Source organism: Puma concolor, chromosome D2 (genome assembly GCF_028749965.1).
Source record: "Puma concolor isolate L17-30 chromosome D2, mPumCon1.1.hap2, whole genome shotgun sequence".
Lineage (NCBI taxonomy): Eukaryota > Metazoa > Chordata > Mammalia > Carnivora > Felidae > Puma > Puma concolor.
Window position 1 is genome coordinate 35,472,624 of NC_141677.1, and position 22,828 is coordinate 35,495,451.

Below are 22,828 nucleotides of genomic sequence, written 5' to 3' on the forward strand. Positions count from 1 at the left end.
GGTATCTCTACGTCTAATGTAAGCCTCAAACACACAACCCGAGATCAAGAGTCTCACGTTCCACCAACTGAGCCAAACTAATATATTCTTTTTAAGATCTTAGAAACCCAAAACATGTACTAAAATATGGAATATCTTGTGTGAATGTTGTCATACAGCAAGATTAAATTCTAAGCTTAGTTTCTGATCGTTTATTTTTACAGCTATGAAGATTTTTGTAACAACTAAAAATTCAAAAAACCAAGGAATAGAAGAAGCTTTGAAAAATCGCAATTTTACTGTAGAAAAGATGAGTGCTGAAATTAATGAGATCATCCGTGTATTACAACTCACTTCTTGGGATGAAGATGCCTGGGCCAGCAAGGTTTGTGTTCTCGGAGGGGAAATAAGAAAACTCCTGAATTCTCCCCTCACATTTTATCTTGTAATTGTGGGTGGCGTAAGAGTACTCAGGTTTTATGAAATAATTTCTACTTCACTCTTCATGGGTTTCATGGGTTACTTGCTGCTTTTGCAAATTTACTTTGCCCCAGACTAGAACAAAGAAATGGGTATGTGAGGTGAATGGCCAGTTGAAGGCTCAGATGTGTAGCTTTTTCTTTAAGCTGGACCCTCGCTGGTCTGGTGGAGGAATTCTGATGTGGTGTCTACTCCCCTGGGTGGGAACCCTCCCTTTTTATGTGGGTGGTTGTTGCTAGGTGACTAAGTAAGATACAGAATATGCCTGTGACTGAATTTTATGGAAACTTTTCCTTAGCCAACCTTTGAACTAAGAAATCTACAGAGGAAATTGTTGGCATTTCTAGGTGTGTCCCTTCAGCATACCGTTTTCCTTAAGGAAAGCTTAATTAAAATATTAGTTTGCGCATTCGTGAAAACCTCGTTTGAGGGTCCTATTCACCCTTTATCTATTCTTCCTGGACTCCAAAAGAGTTGGTGGATTTCTTCTAGAGCCTAGTAGCAGTGGTCTTGTGTTGCTGCTACTGTGGTCTGCTTCTCCCTGTCTAGTGACTCTCTGGGAGAATAGGGGCACTTGGGTTTATGCTTTCCTGGGTAGAGCCCAAGATACAAGCAGTGGAGGAAACACACTCCATGTGTGACTCAGATGGTGTTTCCAGAGCCCCCAGCAGGCTAGTAGCAAAGAGGGGATTTGTAATATGACTTCCACTGGGTGCGCAGTAGGGCTGTGTTTATCCTCCAGGACACCTATAAGGTAAGGTCAAAGGTGGGGTCTTAAAATCACCAGCCCTCTCTCTTGTTGCCCAGAAAGTGAATCTAAATATGCAGAAGGAAATTAGCTTATCTTAACTATGGATTTGTTTACAGAGGCACAAAGCTCTTGAACAAGTTCTAAGACTGTATTTTAAATCTATATGGTGAAATCATTTTAAGTCTTTGATATTTTACTTAATTTTGCTTTTGCATATTTGACAACTTTCACTTCCCTGTTATGACTTCTTTATGCATCTTTTTTTTGTTCTCTTGTTTGTTTTATTCTTTTTCTCACATTTAGAAGGTAAGCTTTCTCATGCCCTCTAGTTTCTTTTTCGCTTAAAAAGAGAAAAAGCATGTCTCTGAGGTTTTCTTGTGCTGTGTGCCGTGCCTTATTCCGTGTGCCGGTGTGTAACACTGTGTCCGAATGTGCGTCAGAATGTGGTTTAATCTGGGACTCGGGGCTGTGTCTGGCAGACTGACTCTGGCTCGTATTGAGCTATTTCTTTGGGGAAAGCAAAAGAAAATACATTACTATGGGATATCAGACTTTCTGTGTTTGGTGGGTGCTTTCATCTTTTTGAACAGGCTCCTGAGAACTGTTTTGGCCTGGTCATTCCTACTGACTTCATTTGAGGGGCAAGTTTCTCCAAGTAGCTGGGTGACCTCCAAGTTACCTGTGGACCCTGCTCTTAGGAAAGGAAACTTCTAGCAGATGCCATCACTGTATTTGCATTTGCTACCAGTCTTCTTTGCAGGCTCCGGAATTTTGCTTTAGGAGATGTGTCGCTGAGGTTTTAACCATAATGGAAATGGGTAGGCTAAGGAGTTTAGATGGAGCACCTGCCCTTCACAATAATCCTAGCCTTCAAAATCTAAAGGGAAAAAGTTAAGTGTATCTAAAGTTTTTCCTAACTTCAGTTCGTGGTTCACTGCATGTCCTGCTAAGCTGTGAATCAGCCATAGTTCTCCATCACCTCATGGTCCCCTAATCTAATCTCTTTCCTTATTCTCTCTCCTTTGCTTCTAGCAGATGAGAAATAGCAAAAAAGAGGAGCAGGCATTACGACTTTAATGGTTTTCTATTTTTGGAAGGGAAAAGTTATCTGTCATTTAGTTATTTAGTGTTATTAAGCTTTATTTTGTGCAAGTTCCATTGAGAGATGCTTCTTTTTTTTTTTTTAAATGTGGTCAGTGGAGTTTTTCAGGACAAGGATTAGGCACTTGGGGAAATATACAAGGGAAACAGATCTGGTCCCCACTGTGTACATTCTTGTAGATGTTTTAGTCTTATGCTGATCTGGAAGGAACCAGACTGTTAGGGTACTATACAACTATCAGAATGAAACAAAGTAAATAAAATTAGTTCACCTGAAAGAAGCTCAAGTATATATAATCACATCAGAATGAACAAGAAATGTTTATTTTTAAATCTCATTTTGCTTTTGTTATACATTTACCTGGTTCAAAAATCAAAATGCTACAAAAAAGATGTACATGACAAATCTTACTTCCAACCCCATCCCCATTCACTCTACTTCGCCCTACCCCTTAAGTTTGATTGTTTCTATTAGTTGCAAGAACTCTTAGAAAAAAAAATTTCACCTTGAGAATGGAAATTGGTAACTAGGATTTTGGTTATTTTTTTAGTTTGGTAGCATTATGCATCTTTCATTGCTCAGCTGTAAGCAGTGAGTTAATCAGACCTTATGTCTGTCTTTGACCACTGGGTCCTCATTCTATTTACATATATCTTTTACCTCCTCTCGACCCTGCCAATAAAGAATTAACTTTGTCTTACCATACTTGTTTCATGCTTCCCCATTGGTGCAGTTTTCTCCTGGAAAGTGATGGTTCCTCTAGAAAAGTGGGGGAAGAAAGTAAGTGGAAAAAATTCTTGGTAAAAGTGCGTCTTGCCAAATAAGTTAAGTTTTTAAAGAGGCAATGCGATAGCTGATTATTTTACCTTTTATACCTACCTTCAAATTACAGATTTACAAATTTAAAAGTACTTTCACTTTAAACACTTTATTTTATTTTGAAAGTAAAAATTTTCCCCTCCTGAAATCAACAGTCATAGTGATCATTAAAAATTAATTTAGTATACATTGTGAAGCAAAAGAATTTGTGAATTAAACACAATCATAATCCTACCCTTTGTAAATTTAGCAATTTATACCTAATCTCTTTTTTTTTTTTTGTATTTACGTTACTTGTTTGTTGATGCATGCTGAGAATCAAGAGGAAGTGAGAAAAATTTTAAAAGCTAAGAGTTTTTGAGCCCTACATAGGCGCTCCCACAACTGCTCCTTGAGTCATTAGATGCTATTATTCAGAATTAGTTCTTGTAATGGATCTCCTTCCACTGTGGGCCTAGGCTGGTCGTGAGTAAAGGTAGTGATTGACTCAGATGTCTTGCACCGAAGATTACTTTACCCTACCAAAGAAGGAAATAGTGATTAGAACATGTGATCCTATAATACTTGCTGTTAAATACAGACCATTGAGATTTAAGGGTTGATTTTTATATCATTTTTGAAAAAATAAGGTTGTATGTGAGCATTTTTTATATTATTATTAGAATGTCTACTATGAAAATGAAACATGATTTAAGATTGAATCAGTTAATTAAAATGATTCCATTATAGGTGTTTTATTTTTATTACTGAGATATAGTTGACATATAATGGTATATTAGTTTCAGGTGTACAACATGATGGAGCTTCTTAAGGAGTCTTAGAGTGTTTTATGTTAGCAGCAAATACAATAAAAGACTTATCTCTTGGAGTTTGAGATAAATAGTTAATTAGGCATTTATGATATTTTAGCCCCTCCCCTCTAAAAGGAGAAAAGCCCAAAATGTTAAAGCAATTGAGATTTCCCTTCTGATCCAAGTGATCTTGTAGTTGCTACCTCTGATTGTGTGCACATAGGGTGGCATAGAATTTTAGAGCTGGGAAGCTATTCTTTTTTATTTTGGTGGTAGGGAGGTATTCTCAAAGATGGGGAACTGAAGTCTGGGAAAGTAACTTCTCTGAAATTTCAGGAGTAGACAACTTTCTCCCACCACTTAAATGTAGTTTGTAAAATTTTGTTCTACTGCTCAGTCTATGCTTTCCAGAAACATCTTTGTTTAAAACACTAATTTAAGGGTGGGGGAGGGGAATGCCACCAGGAATGGAACAGAGTGGGAAGGGAAAGGTGGGGAGGGGAAGTGTCAGTGGGAAAAGGGAGAGTAGGTTGGGCAGTGAACAAGAGGGGGTCCTTAGTCCCATACTGCAAATTTTCTGGAACATGGCATTGTAGGACCTCCCTTTTTCTACTACAGTTCCTGTTGATTATTTGTAGGAGGAGCTCTGGTTCCCAGTTCTAGTCAGTGTTCTTTAGATCTGACTTTGTATTACATTTCAGGAGCGTTTCAGTTCTTGGGAGGGTGTACAGAAAGGAGTTCTTTTAAGGTTGTCCCTCTGCTTTCTGGTGTGTGACAGTGCCCAGCCACCGTGGTTTTTTCATTTAAAAGTTGAACTCAGAAGAGTTTTACTGTAGAAGGGACCATAGCGGGAGGTGACATGCCAGCTGTCCCCAGAGCTGCACACTTAGATCTGGTCTTTTTAAAAAACAGTCACTCCTGGGGCGCCTGGGTGGCGCAGTCGGTTAAGCGTCCGACTTCAGCCAGGTCACGATCTCGCGGTCCGTGAGTTCGAGCCCCGCGTCAGGCTCTGGGCTGATGGCTCAGAGCCTGGAGCCTGTTTCCGATTCTGTGTCTCCCTCTCTCTCTGCCCCTCCCCCGTTCATGCTCTGTCTCTCTCTGTCCCAAAAATAAATAAACATTGAAAAAAATTTAAAAAACAAAACAAAACAAAACAAAAAAAACAGTCACTCCTTAAAAAAAGAGAGAGAGAGAGAGAGAGAGAGAACAGGGGACCTGTGTGGATCAGTTAGTTGAGCTTCTGACTTTGGCTCAGGTCATGATCTTAACAGCCCAATGTCATGATCTTGCGGTTTGTGAGTTTGAGCCCCACGTTAGGCTTTGTGCTGACAGCTCAGAGCCTGGAGCCTGCTTTGGATTCTGTGTTTTCCTCTCTCTTTGCCCCTCCCCTGCTCACGCTCTGTCTCTCTCTCTCTCTCTCTCTCTCAAAAATAAACATTAAAAAAAAAAAAAGAACAACAAAAAAAACTGAGAGAAGAAATTGGTGGAGACTTTTCTCTTTCCCAAATTTGAGATTTTGCAGAGAAAATATTCAAATGAGGTGTGTTTTTTTTTTTGTTTGTTTTTGTTTTTGTTTTCCCTTCTATTTAATATCCAGATTGTACTTGGTATTTAGGCTTCATATGGCTTAATGAAAACTTTGTGGTACATAGTACGGTTGACCACAGGGTTATGGTTATTTTCCCCCTTTATAAATATATCTCAAAATTGACTTCTGGTCCTAGTTGTTCAGTCACTTGGTTTATATCATATTCGATATTAATATACTTCTTATGTTGCTTATGACAATTCTTTTAATTCCATAATAAATACTGCCCTTCAAAAGAAATATATATGGGTTTCTTAGAAGACCAAAATATTTGTTCCCATGGACATTTTTTATTTTAATAGATATGACATTAAAATGTAATATGTTTAAATGTTTATTCAAAACTTGCTCTGTTCCAGAAAGAATTTAAGGTGGTCCTTTCAGTTACTGTCTTAAACACCAAAATTATCTAAAATTCAGGCTATTAAAAACTTTGGTAACTAATTGAAATTCCCAGTTTAAAATTGCAGCTTCATTTCAACTTTGCTGTAGATGCTTTTTAGGGGAAAACCAGCACCTCTGAATTTTAATTTATTGATGCCACATCATCTTCCACTCAGGAGTCAATTACTCACTTCCTGAGAATTAGATTCTCTCCTTCAAGAGTGGTGGTCATTGATGCTTTATTAGGGAGGAAAAAAACAATTAGTTTTGAGGGTACTGAGTAGAGCAAAGCCACTTTTTTGTCATTATGTTTCAAATCTTTTTTGGGCAATGGAGAATAAAATAACTCCTTTAGGTTAGTGAGGATTATGATTTTGATTTCTAGAGCTTATTTTCTGGACACTATTAACCCAAGCCAACATCAACAAGGCAAGGAACTAACTGCATAACATAAGGTTAGTAGAATCTTTGGCAGCTCTTTTTGGTAAAAGGAAAAAGTTCATGGGTTTGATGTCAGCAAACCTGAGATCAGTTGGGTTTGTAGGACTGAGCCCTTGTTTCTTAATTTGTAAAATTAAATTATATTTATTTTTTAAGTGCTTATTTATTTTTGACAGAAAGACACACACAGAGTGCAAGTGGGGGAGGGTCAGAAAATGAGGGAGACACAGAATCTGAAGCAGGCTTCAGGCTCTGAGCTGTCAGCACAGAGTCTGACACGGGGCTTGAACCTACCAGTGGTGAGATCAGACCTGAGTTAAGTTGGACGCTTAACTGCCTGAGCCACACAGGCGCCTCATGTAAAATTAAATTATATTTAAATTTGAGGTTCAATAAAGAAATGAAGGGAAGAAATACCTAAAACAACTTGACTTGCAAGAAATCCTCAAAGTTAGTTTCCAAATTAATCTTTTTAATCTTTTGTTTTTTAATCTTTTTTTAAGTAGTCTTCATACCCAACGTGGGCTCAAACTCACAACCCTGAGATCAAGAGTTGCATGCTCTACTGACTGAGCCAGCCAGGGAGCCCCAAACTAGTAGCCATTAATGCTAGAGTAGACACACACAAAATGTGATCTTTGTTCCTGTGAATTTAGGTTTTTGAAATGCAATAAATCTCTGATTTTATTTCACTAAAAACATTTTGTGTTAGGGAAATGGTTATGAAGTATTTTTACATGGATATGATTTCTCTTCAGAGTGTGTGCATACTGCCTCGGTCAGAGATTGTGATTTTTTTTTTTCTGTATCCAGATGAAGTCCTATAACTTATATTAGACACTAACGGCTATCTAATTCTCTGAGGTTGGGAGTTGCCCGAGTCTCTCTAAACAGGTATTGATTTGGGCCTTGCTAATTTGGAATCATGCTAATGCTGACTTTTAAAGGCAGGCTTTGCCGTAGAACAAGATGGAGGAGGAGCAGATATTTTAGCCACTGAGAACGAAAGCACTTAAAAAATGCCATTTGTCTGCTTGTACTAATTACAAATGGATTTCGAAATACTGTCATGACTCTCTCTGCCTTCTGTTGATAGATAGCCCCCATAATTCCGAATAACTTAGAAATAGAAAATATTTTCTTTACATTTTTTCAGTAATTTAGTTCACTTCTCATTCATTGCTGTGGCTGAGAATTTGCTATTCAGAGTCTTTGATAGCCAGGGTTAAAATGGAGAGCAGTCATTATCTGTTTAAATGGGGAAGGAAGAAATCCTAAAGCCGAGAGTCCTTATAATGTGAGTAGGTACTTTGGAAAAACTGTGGTCAGGCTGCTGACCTTAGGCCTGTGAGCGTTGTCAGCACTTACTCTGTATTAGTATACTGTACTAATTCTTGTTTGAATTAAAAGTTGGGGGGGGGGGGGGATGCTCCTTGTGCCCCCGTGTGGAAATATGGTGATACAACACCTTTAAGAACCCCAGTTTTGCAGGATTGGAAAGTGAAAAAAAGTTAAGGATTCAGGGCATTGCCAAGAGCTTCAGAGGTTAAATCCATGCTTTGATGGATGAACTCTCTAAGAGCCAGTTCCCTAGAGCAAAACTTTGATGAAATTTTAAAAACTTCATCAAACTATAGGTATAGTTTTAGTCTGTTTCAGCTTCTCATGCCATATCCTGGGAGATTTTATGGTAGTTTAATGCTAGCCATTTTGAATCCTGATTGTAAGCAATAAATTGAGACCCGCTTTATTTTATTCTGCCTCTCCTTCCAGGTTAGGATGGTAAAGGAACGAAGAATGAGGAGGGTGAGGAGGATGGCAGGGAAGGCCAGAAAAACACTTTTTTCTTACATTACATTCAGTGGTTTATTTGTGGAATTAAAACTAAATTGCTAGATTAAAATTTTCAGTTTTTTTCCAACCAGTAATTCCAAGTTTTTCAGATTAATTAAGTATAGTGAAGCATCATCCAGTGTTTGTGTATTTCAAAACAAGATGTAAAAGAACTGTGATTTGTGGCGCCACATGCTAATGAGGCTTCCCTGATGCAGGGAGGGCTTTGCCAGGGTTGCGCTAGATGAGTGGAAAGGCTGATAATGAGGCATGTGACAACAGGGCTTTTTCCTGCTGCAGACATTAAGCATCTTTTGGCTTGAGTGATTTTACCAGTTTTCACAGTCTAGCAATAGAGAAACCAGAAAACAAAATAGAATTAACTGAAGATTTGCATGCACAATGCTGCATTTTGACAGAAATAAGCACTCTGGTGTGATGAGAGTATTTTTAAGGCTGTTTTAGGACTACATTAGCTATTGTATGTTAAGTGCTGTAACTTTTTCTCTGTCTTACTTTGTATCATGGTATCTCAGTTTTTGCAAAGAAAATAATTGTGGTGTTTCTCTTCAAAAGGACACTGAAGCCATGAAGAGAGCATTGGCCTCCATAGACTCCAAACTGAACCAGGCCAAGGGTTGGCTCCGTGATCCCAGTGCCTCTCCAGGTAACCCACTGGTTCTACTTTCCTGACAGATACAGTAAAAAGCGAAAAGTCAAGCAAACAAACAAATAAAGAAAGAGGGTCTTTCCATAATCTCATAATTCTGAGATAACTACTGCAACATTTAGGGGCATACTCCATTCTCTGATAGTTTTGACTAATTGAAGCATTACTGGTCCTTAAAAAGATGAACGGCATAGACTAATCACCTCTCATCATGGAGGAATAAACCAAGCTGAAGTGGGCATTCTCTGCCAGAATATTGGCTCACTTCTTCCCTGAATCAGAAAGGTAATTATTCTGAATAAAAACTCTTGTCTTGGGGCATCTGGGTAGCTCAGTTGGTTAAGTGCCCAGATCTTGGTCTCAGCTCAGGTCATGATCTCATGGCTTGTGAGATTGAGCCCCAGATTGGGCTCTGTGCTGACAGTGCAGAGTGTGCTTGGGATTCTCTCTCTCCTTCTCTCTCTGCCCCTCCCCCATTTGCTTTGTCTCTCTCAAAATAAATAAACTTAAAAAAATTATTTAAAAAAAAACCTGTTATCTTTAGGGGAGTCTGGGTGGCTCAGTCAGTTAAGCACCCGACTATAGCTCGGGTCAGGATCTTGTGGTCCGTGAGTTCAAACCCCACGTCGGGCTCTGTGCTGACAGCTCAGAGCCTGGAGCCTGCTTCAATTTGGTGTCTCCCTCTCTCTCTGCCCCTCCCCCACTCATGCTTGCTCTCTGCCTCTCAAAAATGAATAAATATTAAAAAAAAACCCAAACTCTTCTCTTTCTAGTTCCCATTGGGCAGATTTCCATTTATGTCAAAAAAGTATTTAATTAAGCAGATTAAATGATGCCAATAAGAATTGGAAAGAAAATTTGACTTACGTAAAGACCCAAATGGGTTATTGAGCTGGGTTTTATGGATTTTCTAATCTAATATTCAGTTTTAGATTAATATTTGAATGAATGTGAAAAGCCTAATGGAGGTTAGAGGTGCTAAGTAGTATTAAATTAGTAGAGCTTATTTTCATCATCTGTATTCTTACCACAAGCTGCTTATCATCTCCAGATGGATATGGTTCCAAGTATTTTTTTTTTTAGAAGTATCTGTGGTTAAAACCTCACCCTCTGCTTATAAGGGCACTGCTTGGCTGTTAGCTATCAGATGTATTGCCTTCTATTCACTTGTCTTCTAAAATCACCCATTCCTTCATGAATGAAATGACTTGTAAAGTATCCTTTCTAAATAATTAATATGTCAGCAGTGAGGATATTGAGTATCTCTTTATTTTAGGGGATGCTGGTGAGCAGGCCATCAGACAGATCTTAGATGAAGCTGGAAAAGTTGGTGAACTCTGTGCAGGCAAAGAACGCAGAGAGATCCTGGGAACCTGTAAAATGCTGGGGCAGATGACTGATCAAGTGGCTGAACTCCGAGCCCGGTAAAATTGCTCTACTCTTACCCAAGTTAGGTAACAGATCGTATCTCACTCCTGACAAAGTAATTCAGAGACCAAGTCTCTGCTAATTTCCCTGTGTTGTTTTTGACTAATGGACAACACAGATTTTATACTCTATTAATTCTTCAAGATTGAAGTGAACTTCTCCTTTGATAAACTTTCAAAGTAGCAGATTCTTTGTAGCAAGGTTGAAATAGAAATAGAAATATGGTATCTTGGTTTCTAGCCATAGGTTTAGAAAGAATAAGGGGCAGTGGTGAAGTCTGGCATGGGTAGCCATATCTTTTATGAAGGATGGGTAAAAAGAAACAAAGAGTAAAAACACTAGAATTATTTCATGTTATTCTAAAATCCAGTTAAATAGGTTATCCTGTAAGTTGGTTATTTCTAGGCTTTTGAGTCTCTATTTCATCATTATTCATTTGGTTTCATAATTCTTTTACTTCCTTTAAGACTTGACTGTTAGAACTTTTCCCCCTGTAAACTAAATCTATATAGTTTACTGTTAAGAAAACTCGGTATAATATAGGCTTCTTTGAAACTCAGCCATAGAGTTAATGCAGCTCTAAAAGATTTTATGGACTTTTATGGACTTTTATAATATCAGCATTGAGGAAAAATTGAAATATTTTCAATTGAGAAATATTTCAATTGAGGAAATTGAAAATTGAAATACTAGTGTAGATGAAGTTTAATTTGGCTTCAAGAAAGTCATGAAACATCTTGAGATAATTGAAACATATAGGGCCTCCATACAAACAGGCCTCAGAAATAACCCCTTGACATGTTGTACACCATTACACTTGGTTTCAAATGTATTAACAGAATAAACTTAAGAATACAGTTTTTTGGGGGTGCCTGTGTGGCTCAGTCGGTTAAGCAGACGATTTCGGCTCAGATCATGATCTCACTGTAAATTCAAGCCCCACGTCGGGCTCTGTGCTGACAGCTCAGAGCCTAGAGCCTGTCTTGGATTCTGTGTCTCCCTGTCTCTCTGCCACTCCCTCACTCATGCTCTGTCTCTGTCTGTCTCTCAAAAATAAACATTAAAAAAAATTAAAAAAAAAGAATACAGTTTTTTTAAAGTTTATTTATTTTTTGTAATCTCTGCACGCAACATGAGACTTGAACCTATGACCCTGAGTTGAAGAGTCACACCCTTTTCCGACTGAGCTAGCCAGGTGCCCCAAGAATACAGCTCTTAAAGGAGTGGTTCTTAACCTTTTTTGGATCAAAATAATTTTTATAATCTCATGAGAGCCATTAATCTTTATGTCAAAAGTTGCACATAAACTTGCCCCTATAGTATTATGTATAATTTCCCGAGGATCGTGGATTCACTGCAGTCCTGGGAACTCCAGAGGTTTCAGGTTTAGGATCTCTACCTTGTAGGGGAGAAGGAACTGCATAAATAAATGTGATCTCATTGAACCCAGTGAGCCTTTTTCTCCTGCTGTGAAGCAGTCTCCCCTGTCATGAGCATGACAGGAACTTTACAGAAAGGACAAAAAGAAGTTCTGTTCCCATTCGGAGAAATGCCAATGCAGTTTGACAAGATTCTTGGCTCTTCTAATTTCTCACTGCTGGCTCTTTTGTCTGCAGCCTTTTCACAGTGTGGTAGACAGTTTTCACTTGGAATTCTCAAATACACAGTTGTATGTGTTCAGAGAAAGATGAATTTGAGCAAGAGAACAAGGTGGCTGCTGTATGGGATCGGCCATAAATCTGTAAAGAGAAAAGGCTAGAACAGGGAAGGGAGCTATGGGCCTTCTTCACACTGGAGCCTGCAATATCCTTTCCTGATGAAAGATTAGAAAGCTATCCCCCTGTTAGCTTTTCTTAAATATGCCTAGCTATTTAACATTTTAGTGGCTGAAACTCAGTAACAATTTCCTCATTGATACTCTTCTTTTCACCTAGGGTTTCTAGGTTGTAAGGATATATTTTTCCTCTCATGGGGCTCAGTAAACTTTTTATTTTGAATGAAAAATTATGTACCCATCAATATTTTTACATTTTCACAATTGGACTTTTATACTAACATGGTTTCTCATCATGAATTACTAGATATGAAGGAAAAAAGCAAATTAAATCCCCAAAGTCTTCCACTCCTCTGCACATAAAAGGGAAGCCTCAAGTACAAATAAAAGGTATATATATCTTTTATATACCTGGCAATAAATAGTATTTGAGTTCATTACTTCACATATTGGTTTAGATGAAAAATAAGGATGAATTTATTTTTTTAAGTTTATTTTATTTATTTTGAGAGAGAGAGTGTGTGTGAGTGGGGTGGGGCAGAGAGAGAGAGAGAGAGAGAGAGAGAGAGAATATCCCAGGCGGGCTTTGCACTATCAGCGGGGCTTGATCTCATGAATCATAAGAACATGACCTGAGTCGAAATCAAGAGTTGGGCACTTAACTGACTGAACCACCCAGGTGCCCCAATAAGGATGAATTTGAAAAGATAGATAAATCAATGGCAGATCCATGCTACTATAAAGGGAAGCAAAGATGTTTTGGAGTTCATCCTAAAATCAGAAGCTCAGGTTAAGAGGATAAGCCATGCCATTATACCAACTGATAAAGTTGCCACCCCATCATTGAGTTTACCAGACCGAGTGGATTAAAAATATCTGAGGGGCGACTGGGTGGCTCAGTCGGTTAAGTGCCCAACTCTTGATTTCGGCTCAGGTCATGATCTCACGGTTTGTGGGTTCGAGCCCTGTGTCAGGCTCTGTGCTGACAGACAGAGCCTGCTTTGGATTCTGTGTCTCCCTCTCTCTCTCTGCCCCTCCCCTGCTTGTGCTCTCTCTCTCTCTCTCTCAAAACTAAATAAACATTAAAAAATTTAAAAAATATATGAGCTTATAAAAATGTGGCAAATCATATTTTGTTATGACTTGGAAAGTCTCTTACAAAGAGAAAACAAGTTTCTAATAATGCTCATCATTTTTAGAAGCGTATCACTTTTGGGAGAGGAAAATAGTAAAATTAGTTCTTTAAGAATGTGATGGAAAACAACAGTTTCTTGTCACCTCAGTGACAACTGTTTTTGATATTTATAGATTGCATAGGAGTAGAAGGTAGACTTGAAGATTATTATTAGGTTCATTTTAATAATCATGGAAATTTAATAACAGTAGTAATTATATGTTCGTATTATTTTATTGACATAGTGTTTTCAAGTTTTTTTGTTTTTGTTTTTGTTTTTGTTTTTTTTTTGCTTGAAGCCACTCTGTTAGGTAAGCAGGGCAAGTATTGTTACCTGCACACCCCTCATTTTATAAGTTACAAAGCTGAAGCCCATTGTAAACAAGGTTCACAGGTCCCAGGAGCCAGGATTTGAACACAGATCTACTTGGTCCTAGTGTCATGTGCTTTCAGTAATACTGTGCTTGCTGCTTCCTGAAACATTTTCAATGTATACTTGCCCATAAATAAGGCAATCTAATGGGATTTTTTTTTTCTAAAGCACACATTACTATGGTAACAAAACCCTCATAGCAAGAAGATCACAAGCACATTTTCCCCCTGAAGTTCAGACTTGATTATGTAATCACCATCAAAAGGAGAATCATTATTATTGAAATTTGCAGGCTGGTCTGTAAAGTGGTTATGCTGTTCCAGGAAGCTAATGCATATTTTTAAAAGCCAAAGGAGAAAGTGGATGGTTTGGGTGTTTTGCTTTATCTCTTCTGTTTTCTTGTGCTATCCCAGATGTAGTAGGGGAAAGGAAAAAGACAAGCATGTTAACAAAAATGACATATTTGTGCTTCTCATGATATTTTGCTAGTAAGTATTTGAGAGAGTACAATGACAACATCTGTTTTGAGCAGAGGACAAGGAGCCTCGCCAGTGGCCATGCAGAAGGCCCAGCAGGTATCTCAGGGTCTGGATGTGCTAACAGCCAAAGTGGAAAATGCAGCTCGCAAGCTGGAAGCTATGACCAACTCAAAGCAGAGCATTGCCAAGAAGATCGATGCTGCTCAGGTAGTAATGATGGTTTTAAGGAGGGATGGGAAATAAAAGAGAAATGTTCCATAATTATCCTGCATCTCTCTCCCCCCCCCCCATATATATATAGATGGGTAGATAATGGGTGTTTCTAAGTAATGACTGATTCCCAGCAATTACCAATGTTAACACTTCCTCTACTACCACAGGTTTAGACTCATGTTAACTCTATTTTGAAATAGAGATCTTAATTTTCAATACTTTCATTAAAGGAAGTACTCTGGGGGGACCTGGGGGGCTCAGTCGGTTGAGTGTCTGACTCTTGATTTTGGCTCAGGTGATGATCCCAGGGGTGTGGGATTGAGCCCTGCATTGGGCTCTGCGCTGAGTGTGGAGCCCGCCTGGGTTTCTTTCTCTCTCTCTCTCTCTCTCTCTCTCTCTCTCTCTCTCTCCCTCTCCCTCTCCCTCTCCCTCTCCCTCTCTCCCTCCCTCCCTCCCTCCCTCCCTCTGCCCCTGTACCCTGCTTGTGCATGTGTGCTCTCTCTCTCTCTCTAAAATGAAAAAATTAAAAAAAAAAAAAAAAAAGAGAAAGTACTCTGAGCACTAAGAAAATTCTAGTTCCTGGTATAGATCACAGTATATAAAAGCTTTTCTTCATCTTAGAATTTACAACTGTATTTGGTCATAGCAATGTTAAAGGGTTAAAGTTTTCTGATGCCACTCTCCTGTAAAATGATTTTCAAGCAGTTCACAGAGAAACAAATGTTTGAGAAATTGAAGAATTAGTAAGGTGTGATTAAAGCAAAGATACGCTTGTGAAGATTCTCTTTTTTAAAATTATTTTTATTAAAAATTTTAACGTTTATTTTTGAGAGACAGAAACAGAGTGAGAGAGAGGGAGGGGCAGAGAGAGAGAAGGAGACACAGAATCTGAAGCAGGTTCCAGGCCCTGAGCTTTCAGCACAGGGCCCGATGTGGGGCTCAAACCCATGAACCATGAGATCATGACCTGAGCCAAAGTTGCACGCTTAACTGACTGAGCCACCCAGTCGCCCCTGAAGATACTTATTCTGATGGGGAAGGAAAAAAATCACTTTTAAGAAGATGGAGGATTGATTTGATTTTGCCTGAGCTAAGAACCTGTTTAAAACAGTAAGAATCAACATTGTAAAAGCGATCACTGGTGTGCCTTGTGATTACTTTTGAAATATTTCTGATGGCCTTGTCAGTTGAATGAAATGTGGTTTATGAGGAGATCACAGTATGCTTTTTTTCCATTTTTATGTGTTTAGAATTGGCTTGCAGATCCAAATGGTGGACCAGAAGGAGAAGAACAGATTCGAGGGGCTTTGGCTGAAGCTCGGAAAATAGCAGAATTATGTGATGATCCTAAAGAGAGAGATGACATTCTACGTTCTCTTGGGGAAATATCTGCTCTGACTTCTAAATTAGCAGATCTACGAAGACAGTATGTATTTAACTTCTGACATTGCCTTTTAATCTCTCTCTTTTTTCCCCCAAGTGCATATATAGTTGAATGCTATAGGTTAAATGCACATGTGATGCTCTTTCACTGTATTCTTGTTGATTCTGTGTGACATGGCTAGGTCAGGTATTACTTCTGTTTTATTATTGACATAACTGAGGTTTAATGATTTATTGCTGATCACATGGTTTTAAATTAATGTATTTAGGATGCTAAGAACTCCTTTTTTGAGATCCACTTTTTATTTCTAAGCTAGAACTTTTCCTGCTATATCATGTTTGTGGCATAACTGTTTCCCAGGCACAAGAGGGAAATATTTGTGGCTATCTAAGAAAAGATACTGTGGACTGTGGACAGGGGGGAGGGGGAGGAGGCATAAGAAGATGCTTTCTTTTCTCCCCAGCAATGTTATTTCTTATGTAATAGTTATAAAACATCCTTAAATACAATGTCCTCATCACAGCTACTGCTTTTAAAGGCTTTCATGGCTTCTACTTTGATTATATAAAGAGGTGTTGCTTTGTTCCTTTGATCAGTATTTTTCTCTCTTAAATAAACTGCTAAAAGAACATTAAAAAAGAGGACAAAAGTCGCTTCTTCTCCACCTCAGGCCTCCAGCCACTTCTTCAGGGATAACCATAGTCAAGTATCTTGTGAGATTTGGCTTTTCATTTAACTTGTATGTTTCATTTCCTGTTCTTCCGTGGGAGAGTACCTAACCTTGTCTCAGTGACTTGTACTTTAGAATTCTTTCAAGTCTTGTATTGACCAAGAGGACAATACTGGCTAAGAAAGCACACTCCTGCCTACCATGAATAGGAGATGGGTGGGAGCAGGGTAAACATACTTTAGGCAGGAGGTTGTGATAGAGACCAACTTAGCAGCTCAAGTTTGATTACAAATCAAGGTTGATCATTTGGGAATCACTGTTTTATACCCCAAATCTTGAGTTGTTTAGGTAGAGAAAATAATTTGATCATTGTAAAATATAATGTCTATACAGTTAGGTCTATGTTTGTTAATATTAACCCATTAATATAATCTGTTTACATTATCACTAGTTTAAAATACTCAAAGGAGAAACTTTTTAAGGACCAGAACACGATTCCATATACATATCAGGCACTCATTAATGTTTCTTAATGATGAAGAGAGAATTGATGCTAATGGTGAGAACAGCAAACCTTCCTGTGTGGTCATATGCCATCATTACTTATTAGTATAACATATACATATCCATAGCTTCCTGACAGTGGGAGTAGCCACGATCAGAACCAAAGTAAATACCTTCTTTGTCCAGCTTTATAATGGAGAAGGTACTGAAATTTAAAATCACAAAGGAGTTCTTCAGAGAATATCTAAATTAGTTATTCTGGCTGGTAGGCTAACATTTTCATTTTTACAGGTGAGGCAGATAAGATTAACCTGAAGTTTTCTCTAGGTGGACTTGAGAAATAAAATGTGTCATATTTTTTATGTGTTCATAATGGTTAGAATCTGAAGTCTTTGGAGTAGGGTTTTGGGGGCAGTAATCTCCCTTTGTGATACGTAATTGTGATTCTCTTTTTATTTCTGTATTTGGTTACAAGAAACTCAAGAAAAAGTGGAGGCCAGAAATGTGTAGTGGCATCTAATGTCTAATGGAACTTAATAGTTTGAAGTATGGCCAGGTCTGGTGGCAACTGGAAACTACTCCCTCTGTGTGTTAGTAGCTGTATGGCATGCTGTCTGCTTCAGTCTGTGTGTTGATTTTGTTTATTTGGGTTCTTTGTCTAGCTTTGCCCTACCATGTCCCAGGCTTTCTAGTTCCAGACCCACCGCTAGTTGACTATGCAGTGTTTTTGAAGCATGGGCCAAGGACAACATACCTCAGAACCACCTGGGAATCTTGTGAAAAATGTACAGCCTGGACCCCACTGCGTTTGCAATGGGGTGTACTTAATCATAATCTCTTCTGGTGGTGCATTTAAAACTAAGATCCCAGATGACTTTTATGCACACTGGAATTAGGTTCCTTGCTTGACTGTGTTCATGTTGTCTTTGAGTTAGATAACCAGTTCAATCGGTTATGGCAAGAATTGGAGAATTATTTTGATACCAATGTAAGTAGCTAAGAGTGAGGACTCTGAAGTCATAGTGCCTGGGTTTGAATCCCTAGTCCACCAAAGTAAGTGATAGGATCTTGGGTAAGTTATCCAACCTTTTGGTCCCTCACTTTTGCTTTTTGAATAATGGGGATAATACTGGTATCTACCTCTTAGGTTTGTCATGAGGATTAAATAACATAAGAGTGTTATTTACTGTCAGAGTTGGGACTCAAAAAATTGTATTACTTACTACTAGTTCTATAACTAGTACTGTAGCTGCTTCAACTACTGCTATACAACATACATGGCTACTTGGGCCCGCCTAATCCCTGAGGGAACTAGTGTTTTCCTTGATGGTCAACTGAGGGGTCAGCCAATGTAGTGATTTTTTTTTTAATGTTTATTTTTGAGAGAGCGAGCGTGCGCGCGTGCATGAGCACGAGTGGGGGAGGGGTAGAGGGAGAGAGAGACACACAGAATTCAAAGCAGGCTCCAGGCTCTGAGCTGTCAGCACAGAGCCTGACATGGCGCTTGAACTCACAGACCATGAGATCATGACCCGAGCCGAAGTCGGATCCTCAACCTACTGAGCCATCCAGGTGCCCCCCACAACTTAGTGATGTTTGATTGAGCTCAGCTAACCAAATGGTTGAGCTTGATTGAGGTAGATTGACTCAAACTCATATTTAATGTTTTAACTGGGATAATGCAATCTGAATTTAAATGATCAATTTCTTACTTTAGTGCCAAATAAATAAACCACTCTCCTTCCAAACTAAGCTAATAATAATCATTAGCAATTTGGCATCTCATTAGCATTTGTGTAGCAATTAAAATCCTCTCACTGTAAATAGTGTCTATGACAGGATGGCTTTTTGTTTTTCCTTTTCAGGGGGAAAGGAGATTCCCCAGAGGCTCGAGCATTGGCCAAACAGGTGGCCACGGCCCTGCAGAACTTGCAGACCAAAACCAATAGGGCTGTGGCCAACAGCAGACCCGCCAAGGCAGCTGTCCACCTGGAGGGCAAGATTGAACAAGCACAGCGGTGGATTGATAATCCCACAGTGGATGACCGGGGCGTTGGTAAGGCCACTTAACCCTCCATAAACTGGTCTTAGTGAAAATAAGCAAGTTGTTGATAGAGATCCTGTTCATCTGAAATTAGGTGCAGAAGGGGTTCTTCAGCTACTGGTGAGTAAATCATCCTACAGTGTGACTCCATTTCCAAATATAGCCCATAAATGATACCTGTGGCTTATTCAAAAAGAATTTGTGAGTAAATGATTTTGCTGTGGGCAAACAGAAAGGTCCTCAGGTTGGAATCTAAACTTTGAACTAATTATTTCCAGTCTATGTGTACTTCCATTCTGTTGTATTTCTATTACACTCATTGGAAAATACCCAGTTAAATGTAGTTTTTGAAAATAAGTAAGAAGCACTTAGCTACCAAGGTTATTTTCATTTTTGAGGGCTCCTGCATTACACAGTCACCAGTAGAACTGATAACCTAAAATTTTGATTTTGGGGAGTTTTTAGGGATGAATCTGTAAGAAGTTAGGTCATATTATGATAGCAAATCTGCTGAAGCTGAAAGATCTGTTTACTTCATTTACTATTTTTGTTGAATAAAAAGATTAATTTTTAAATTGGTGATTCCCAGTTTTGGGGAATCAGACAGATGTATAATTTACTGGGGGAGGAATAAACTGGTATAAAGGTTCTGAATGGCAATTTAGTATTACATATTAAAAGCTTTAAAAAAGTTCATACTCATTGACTTAGCAATTTGACTTAGAGGAATTTATTATAAGAAATAATTAGACATGTTTCTATACAGAGTTACATATGAGAATGTATATAAACAGTATAAATATTTAATAATAAGTAAGTGATCAATAATTATGGTTAATATGATAAAATATTACATAGATGTGTAGATCATGATTTTTTAAGAATACTCAATGATGCGGAAAAATGCTCCCATTAAATAAAAAGAGGCAAGGAATAAAAGTTAATGTAAAGTACGATTTCAGTTTTGTAAAAGAGAAATGTGTATTTGTATAGGGACATGCAGTGCATTAAAAAACCACTGAAAGATTTGCAATAACATGGATGGATCTAGAGCGTATAATGCTAAGCAAAATATGTCAGTCAGAGAAAAAGAAATTCATATTTAGAATTTAAGAAATAAAACAAATGGACAAAGAAAATAAGACAAAACAAAAAAATAGAGAACTTAGAGAACAAATTATGGTTGCCAGAGGGGAGAGGGGTGGGAGATGGCTGAAACAGGTGAAGGGGATTAAGAGTACACTTATGGTGATGAGCACTGAGTAATGTATAGAACTATGGAATCACTACATTGTACACCTGAAGCTAATATAACACTGTAAACTATACTGGAAGTAAAATAAAATAAATAAATAAATAAATAAATATTAGTAGAATAATTTTTAAAAAGACTGGTAGGAAATGTTCAACTGTATCAGTCTCTGAGGATTATGGGTGGATTATCTATTCTTATTTATACTTTCCTGTATTTCCTAATTTTTTTTTCTATTGTTAGGGGAAAAAAACCCCACTAAATGTTTTTTGTTTTTTTTTTTTGTTTTTGTTTTTAATATATGAAATTTATTGTCAAATTGGTTTCCATACAACACCCAGTGCTCATCCCAAAAGGTGCCCTCCTCAATACCCATCACCCACCCTCTCCTCCCTCCCACCCCCCATCAACCCTCAGTTCGTTCTCAGTTTTTAACAGTCTCTTATGCTTTGGCTCTCTCCCACTCTAACCTCTTTTTTTTTTTTTTTTTCCCTTCCCCTCCCCCATGGGTTCCTGTTAAGTTTCTCAGGATCCACATAAGAGTGAAACCATATGGTATCTGTCTTTCGCTGTATGGCTTATTTCACTTAGCATCACACTCTCCAGTTCCATCCACGTTGCTACAAAAGGCCATATTTCATTTTTTCTCATTGCCACGTAGTATTCCATTGTGTATATAAACCACAATTTCTTTATCCATTCATCCGTTGATGGACATTTAGGCTCTTTCCATAATTTGGCTATTGTTGAGAGTGCTGCTATAAACATTGGGGTACAAGTGCCCCTATACATCAGTACTCCTGTATCCCTTGGATAAATTCCTAGCAGTGCTATTCCTGGGTCATAGGGTAGGTCTATTTTTAATTTTCTGAGGAACCTCCACACTGCTTTCCAGAGCGGCTGCACCAATTTGCATTCCCACCAACAGTGCAAGAGGGTTCCCGTTTCTCCACATCCTCTCCAGCATCTATAGTCTCCTGATTTGTTCATTTTGGCCACTCTAACTGGCGTGAGGTGATACCTGAGTGTGGTTTTGATTTGTATTTCCCTGATAAGGAGCGACGCTGAACATCTTTTCATGTGCCTGTTGGCCATCCGGATGTCTTCTTTAGAGAAGTGTCTATTCATGTTTTCTGCCCATTTCTTCACTGGGTTATTTGTTTTTCGGGTGTGGAGTTTGGTGAGCTCTTTATAGATTTTGGATACTAGCCCTTTGTCCGATATGTCATTTGCAAATATCTTTTCCCATTCCGTTGGTTGCCTTTTAGTTTTGTTGGTTGTTTCCTTTGCTGTGCAGAAGCTTTTTATCTTCATAAGGTCCCAGTAATTCACTTTTGCTTTTAATTCCCTTGCCTTTGGGGATGTGTCGAGTAAGAGATTGCTATGGCTGAGGTCAGAGAGGTCTTTTCCTGCTTTCTCCTCTAAGGTTTTGATGGTTTCCTGCCTCACATTCAGGTCCTTTATCCATTTTGAGTTTATTTTTGTGAATGGTGTGAGAAAGTGGTCTAGTTTCAACCTTCTGCATGTTGCTGTCCAGTTCTCCCAGCACCGTTTGTTAAAGAGACTGTCTTTTTTCCATTGGATGTTCTTTCCTGCTTTGTCAAAGATGAGTTGGCCATACGTTTGTGGGTCTAGTTCTGGGGTTTCTATTCTATTCCATTGGTCTATGTGTCTGTTTTTGTGCCATAAATGTTTTTATTTAAAATAAAACAACAGGGATACCTGGGTGGCTCAGTCACTTAAGTGTCAGACTTGGTTTCAGCTTGGGTGGTGATCCCAGGGTCAATGGGATCGAGCCCTGAGTTGGGGCTGACTTGCACGGAGCCTGCTTGGGATTCTCTCTCTCTCTCTCTCTCTATTTCCCTGTCTCTCTGCTCCTCCCCTATGCATGCACACACGTCTCTCTCTCTCTCTTTCAAAAATAAGTAAACTTTAAAATAAAACAAACAACAACAACAACACAATAGTTTACCACAATGGTACTGCAGTTGCCTTCTCTGGGTCTCTGTAAGTTACAGTGCTTTCCTCTTGATCCAGGTCAGGCTGCCATCCGGGGTCTTGTGGCCGAAGGGCATCGTCTGGCTAATGTCATGATGGGGCCGTATCGCCAAGATCTTCTTGCAAAGTGTGACCGTGTGGACCAGCTGACAGCCCAGCTGGCTGACCTTGCTGCCAGAGGGGAAGGAGAGAGTCCTCAGGCGAGAGCACTTGCATCTCAGCTCCAAGACTCCTTAAAGGTAGAACTTTGGAGCACACATTATTACATTTCTATGCTTACTATTATTGAAAAATGGGAGGGGAGAGATTTTTAAAATATACAATTTCTTGAATCTAGGGAGAGTGAAGAGCGTGATCAAGGAGTATATAATGAAGTCTAGAACTTACTAGGAAAAAGCTCACCTGTGTTTGACTGCAGCTGAAGTTGTTTTCCAAGTCTCAGTCAAGCAAGACCTCTTTTGTGATATTTGTTCTACCATATGTCCTCTGTGTTTATTTGGTCAATATTTTTCTTAAAATGGACTCCCTTTTTAAATTTAGGTGGATTTATTTAAAAGACAACTTTATAATAATCATGAAAACATGAGCTTGATGTGCTAGTTACATTTTTCCTAATATTCTTTAGAAGAGAACACATAATTATCAAAATGAAAACACTGTTCTATCTAACACCTAACATCATTTCAGGTATTGTGAG

At 38.6% G+C, this 22,828-nt stretch overlaps 1 protein-coding gene across 4 annotated transcripts in view; it reads left to right on the forward strand.

Annotated features, from left to right (window-relative positions):
* The window catches only part of VCL (vinculin), a 112,229-nt gene that overhangs the window by 68,309 nt on the left and 21,092 nt on the right, over nucleotides 1–22,828 (forward strand). For 2 of the 4 annotated variants that reach the window (XM_086680032.1, XM_086680033.1), the window contains exons 6-12: nucleotides 204–364; nucleotides 8,742–8,835; nucleotides 10,115–10,262; nucleotides 14,120–14,273; nucleotides 15,530–15,705; nucleotides 18,703–18,893; nucleotides 22,171–22,370. In XM_086680032.1, coding sequence (XP_086536158.1) covers nucleotides 204–364; nucleotides 8,742–8,835; nucleotides 10,115–10,262; nucleotides 14,120–14,273; nucleotides 15,530–15,705; nucleotides 18,703–18,893; nucleotides 22,171–22,370 — 1,124 coding nt within the window. The remainder of the gene's footprint in view (nucleotides 1–203; nucleotides 365–8,741; nucleotides 8,836–10,114; nucleotides 10,263–14,119; nucleotides 14,274–15,529; nucleotides 15,706–18,702; nucleotides 18,894–22,170; nucleotides 22,371–22,828) is intronic. The other 2 variants (XM_025918234.2, XM_025918235.2) reach the window with 1 other exon arrangement.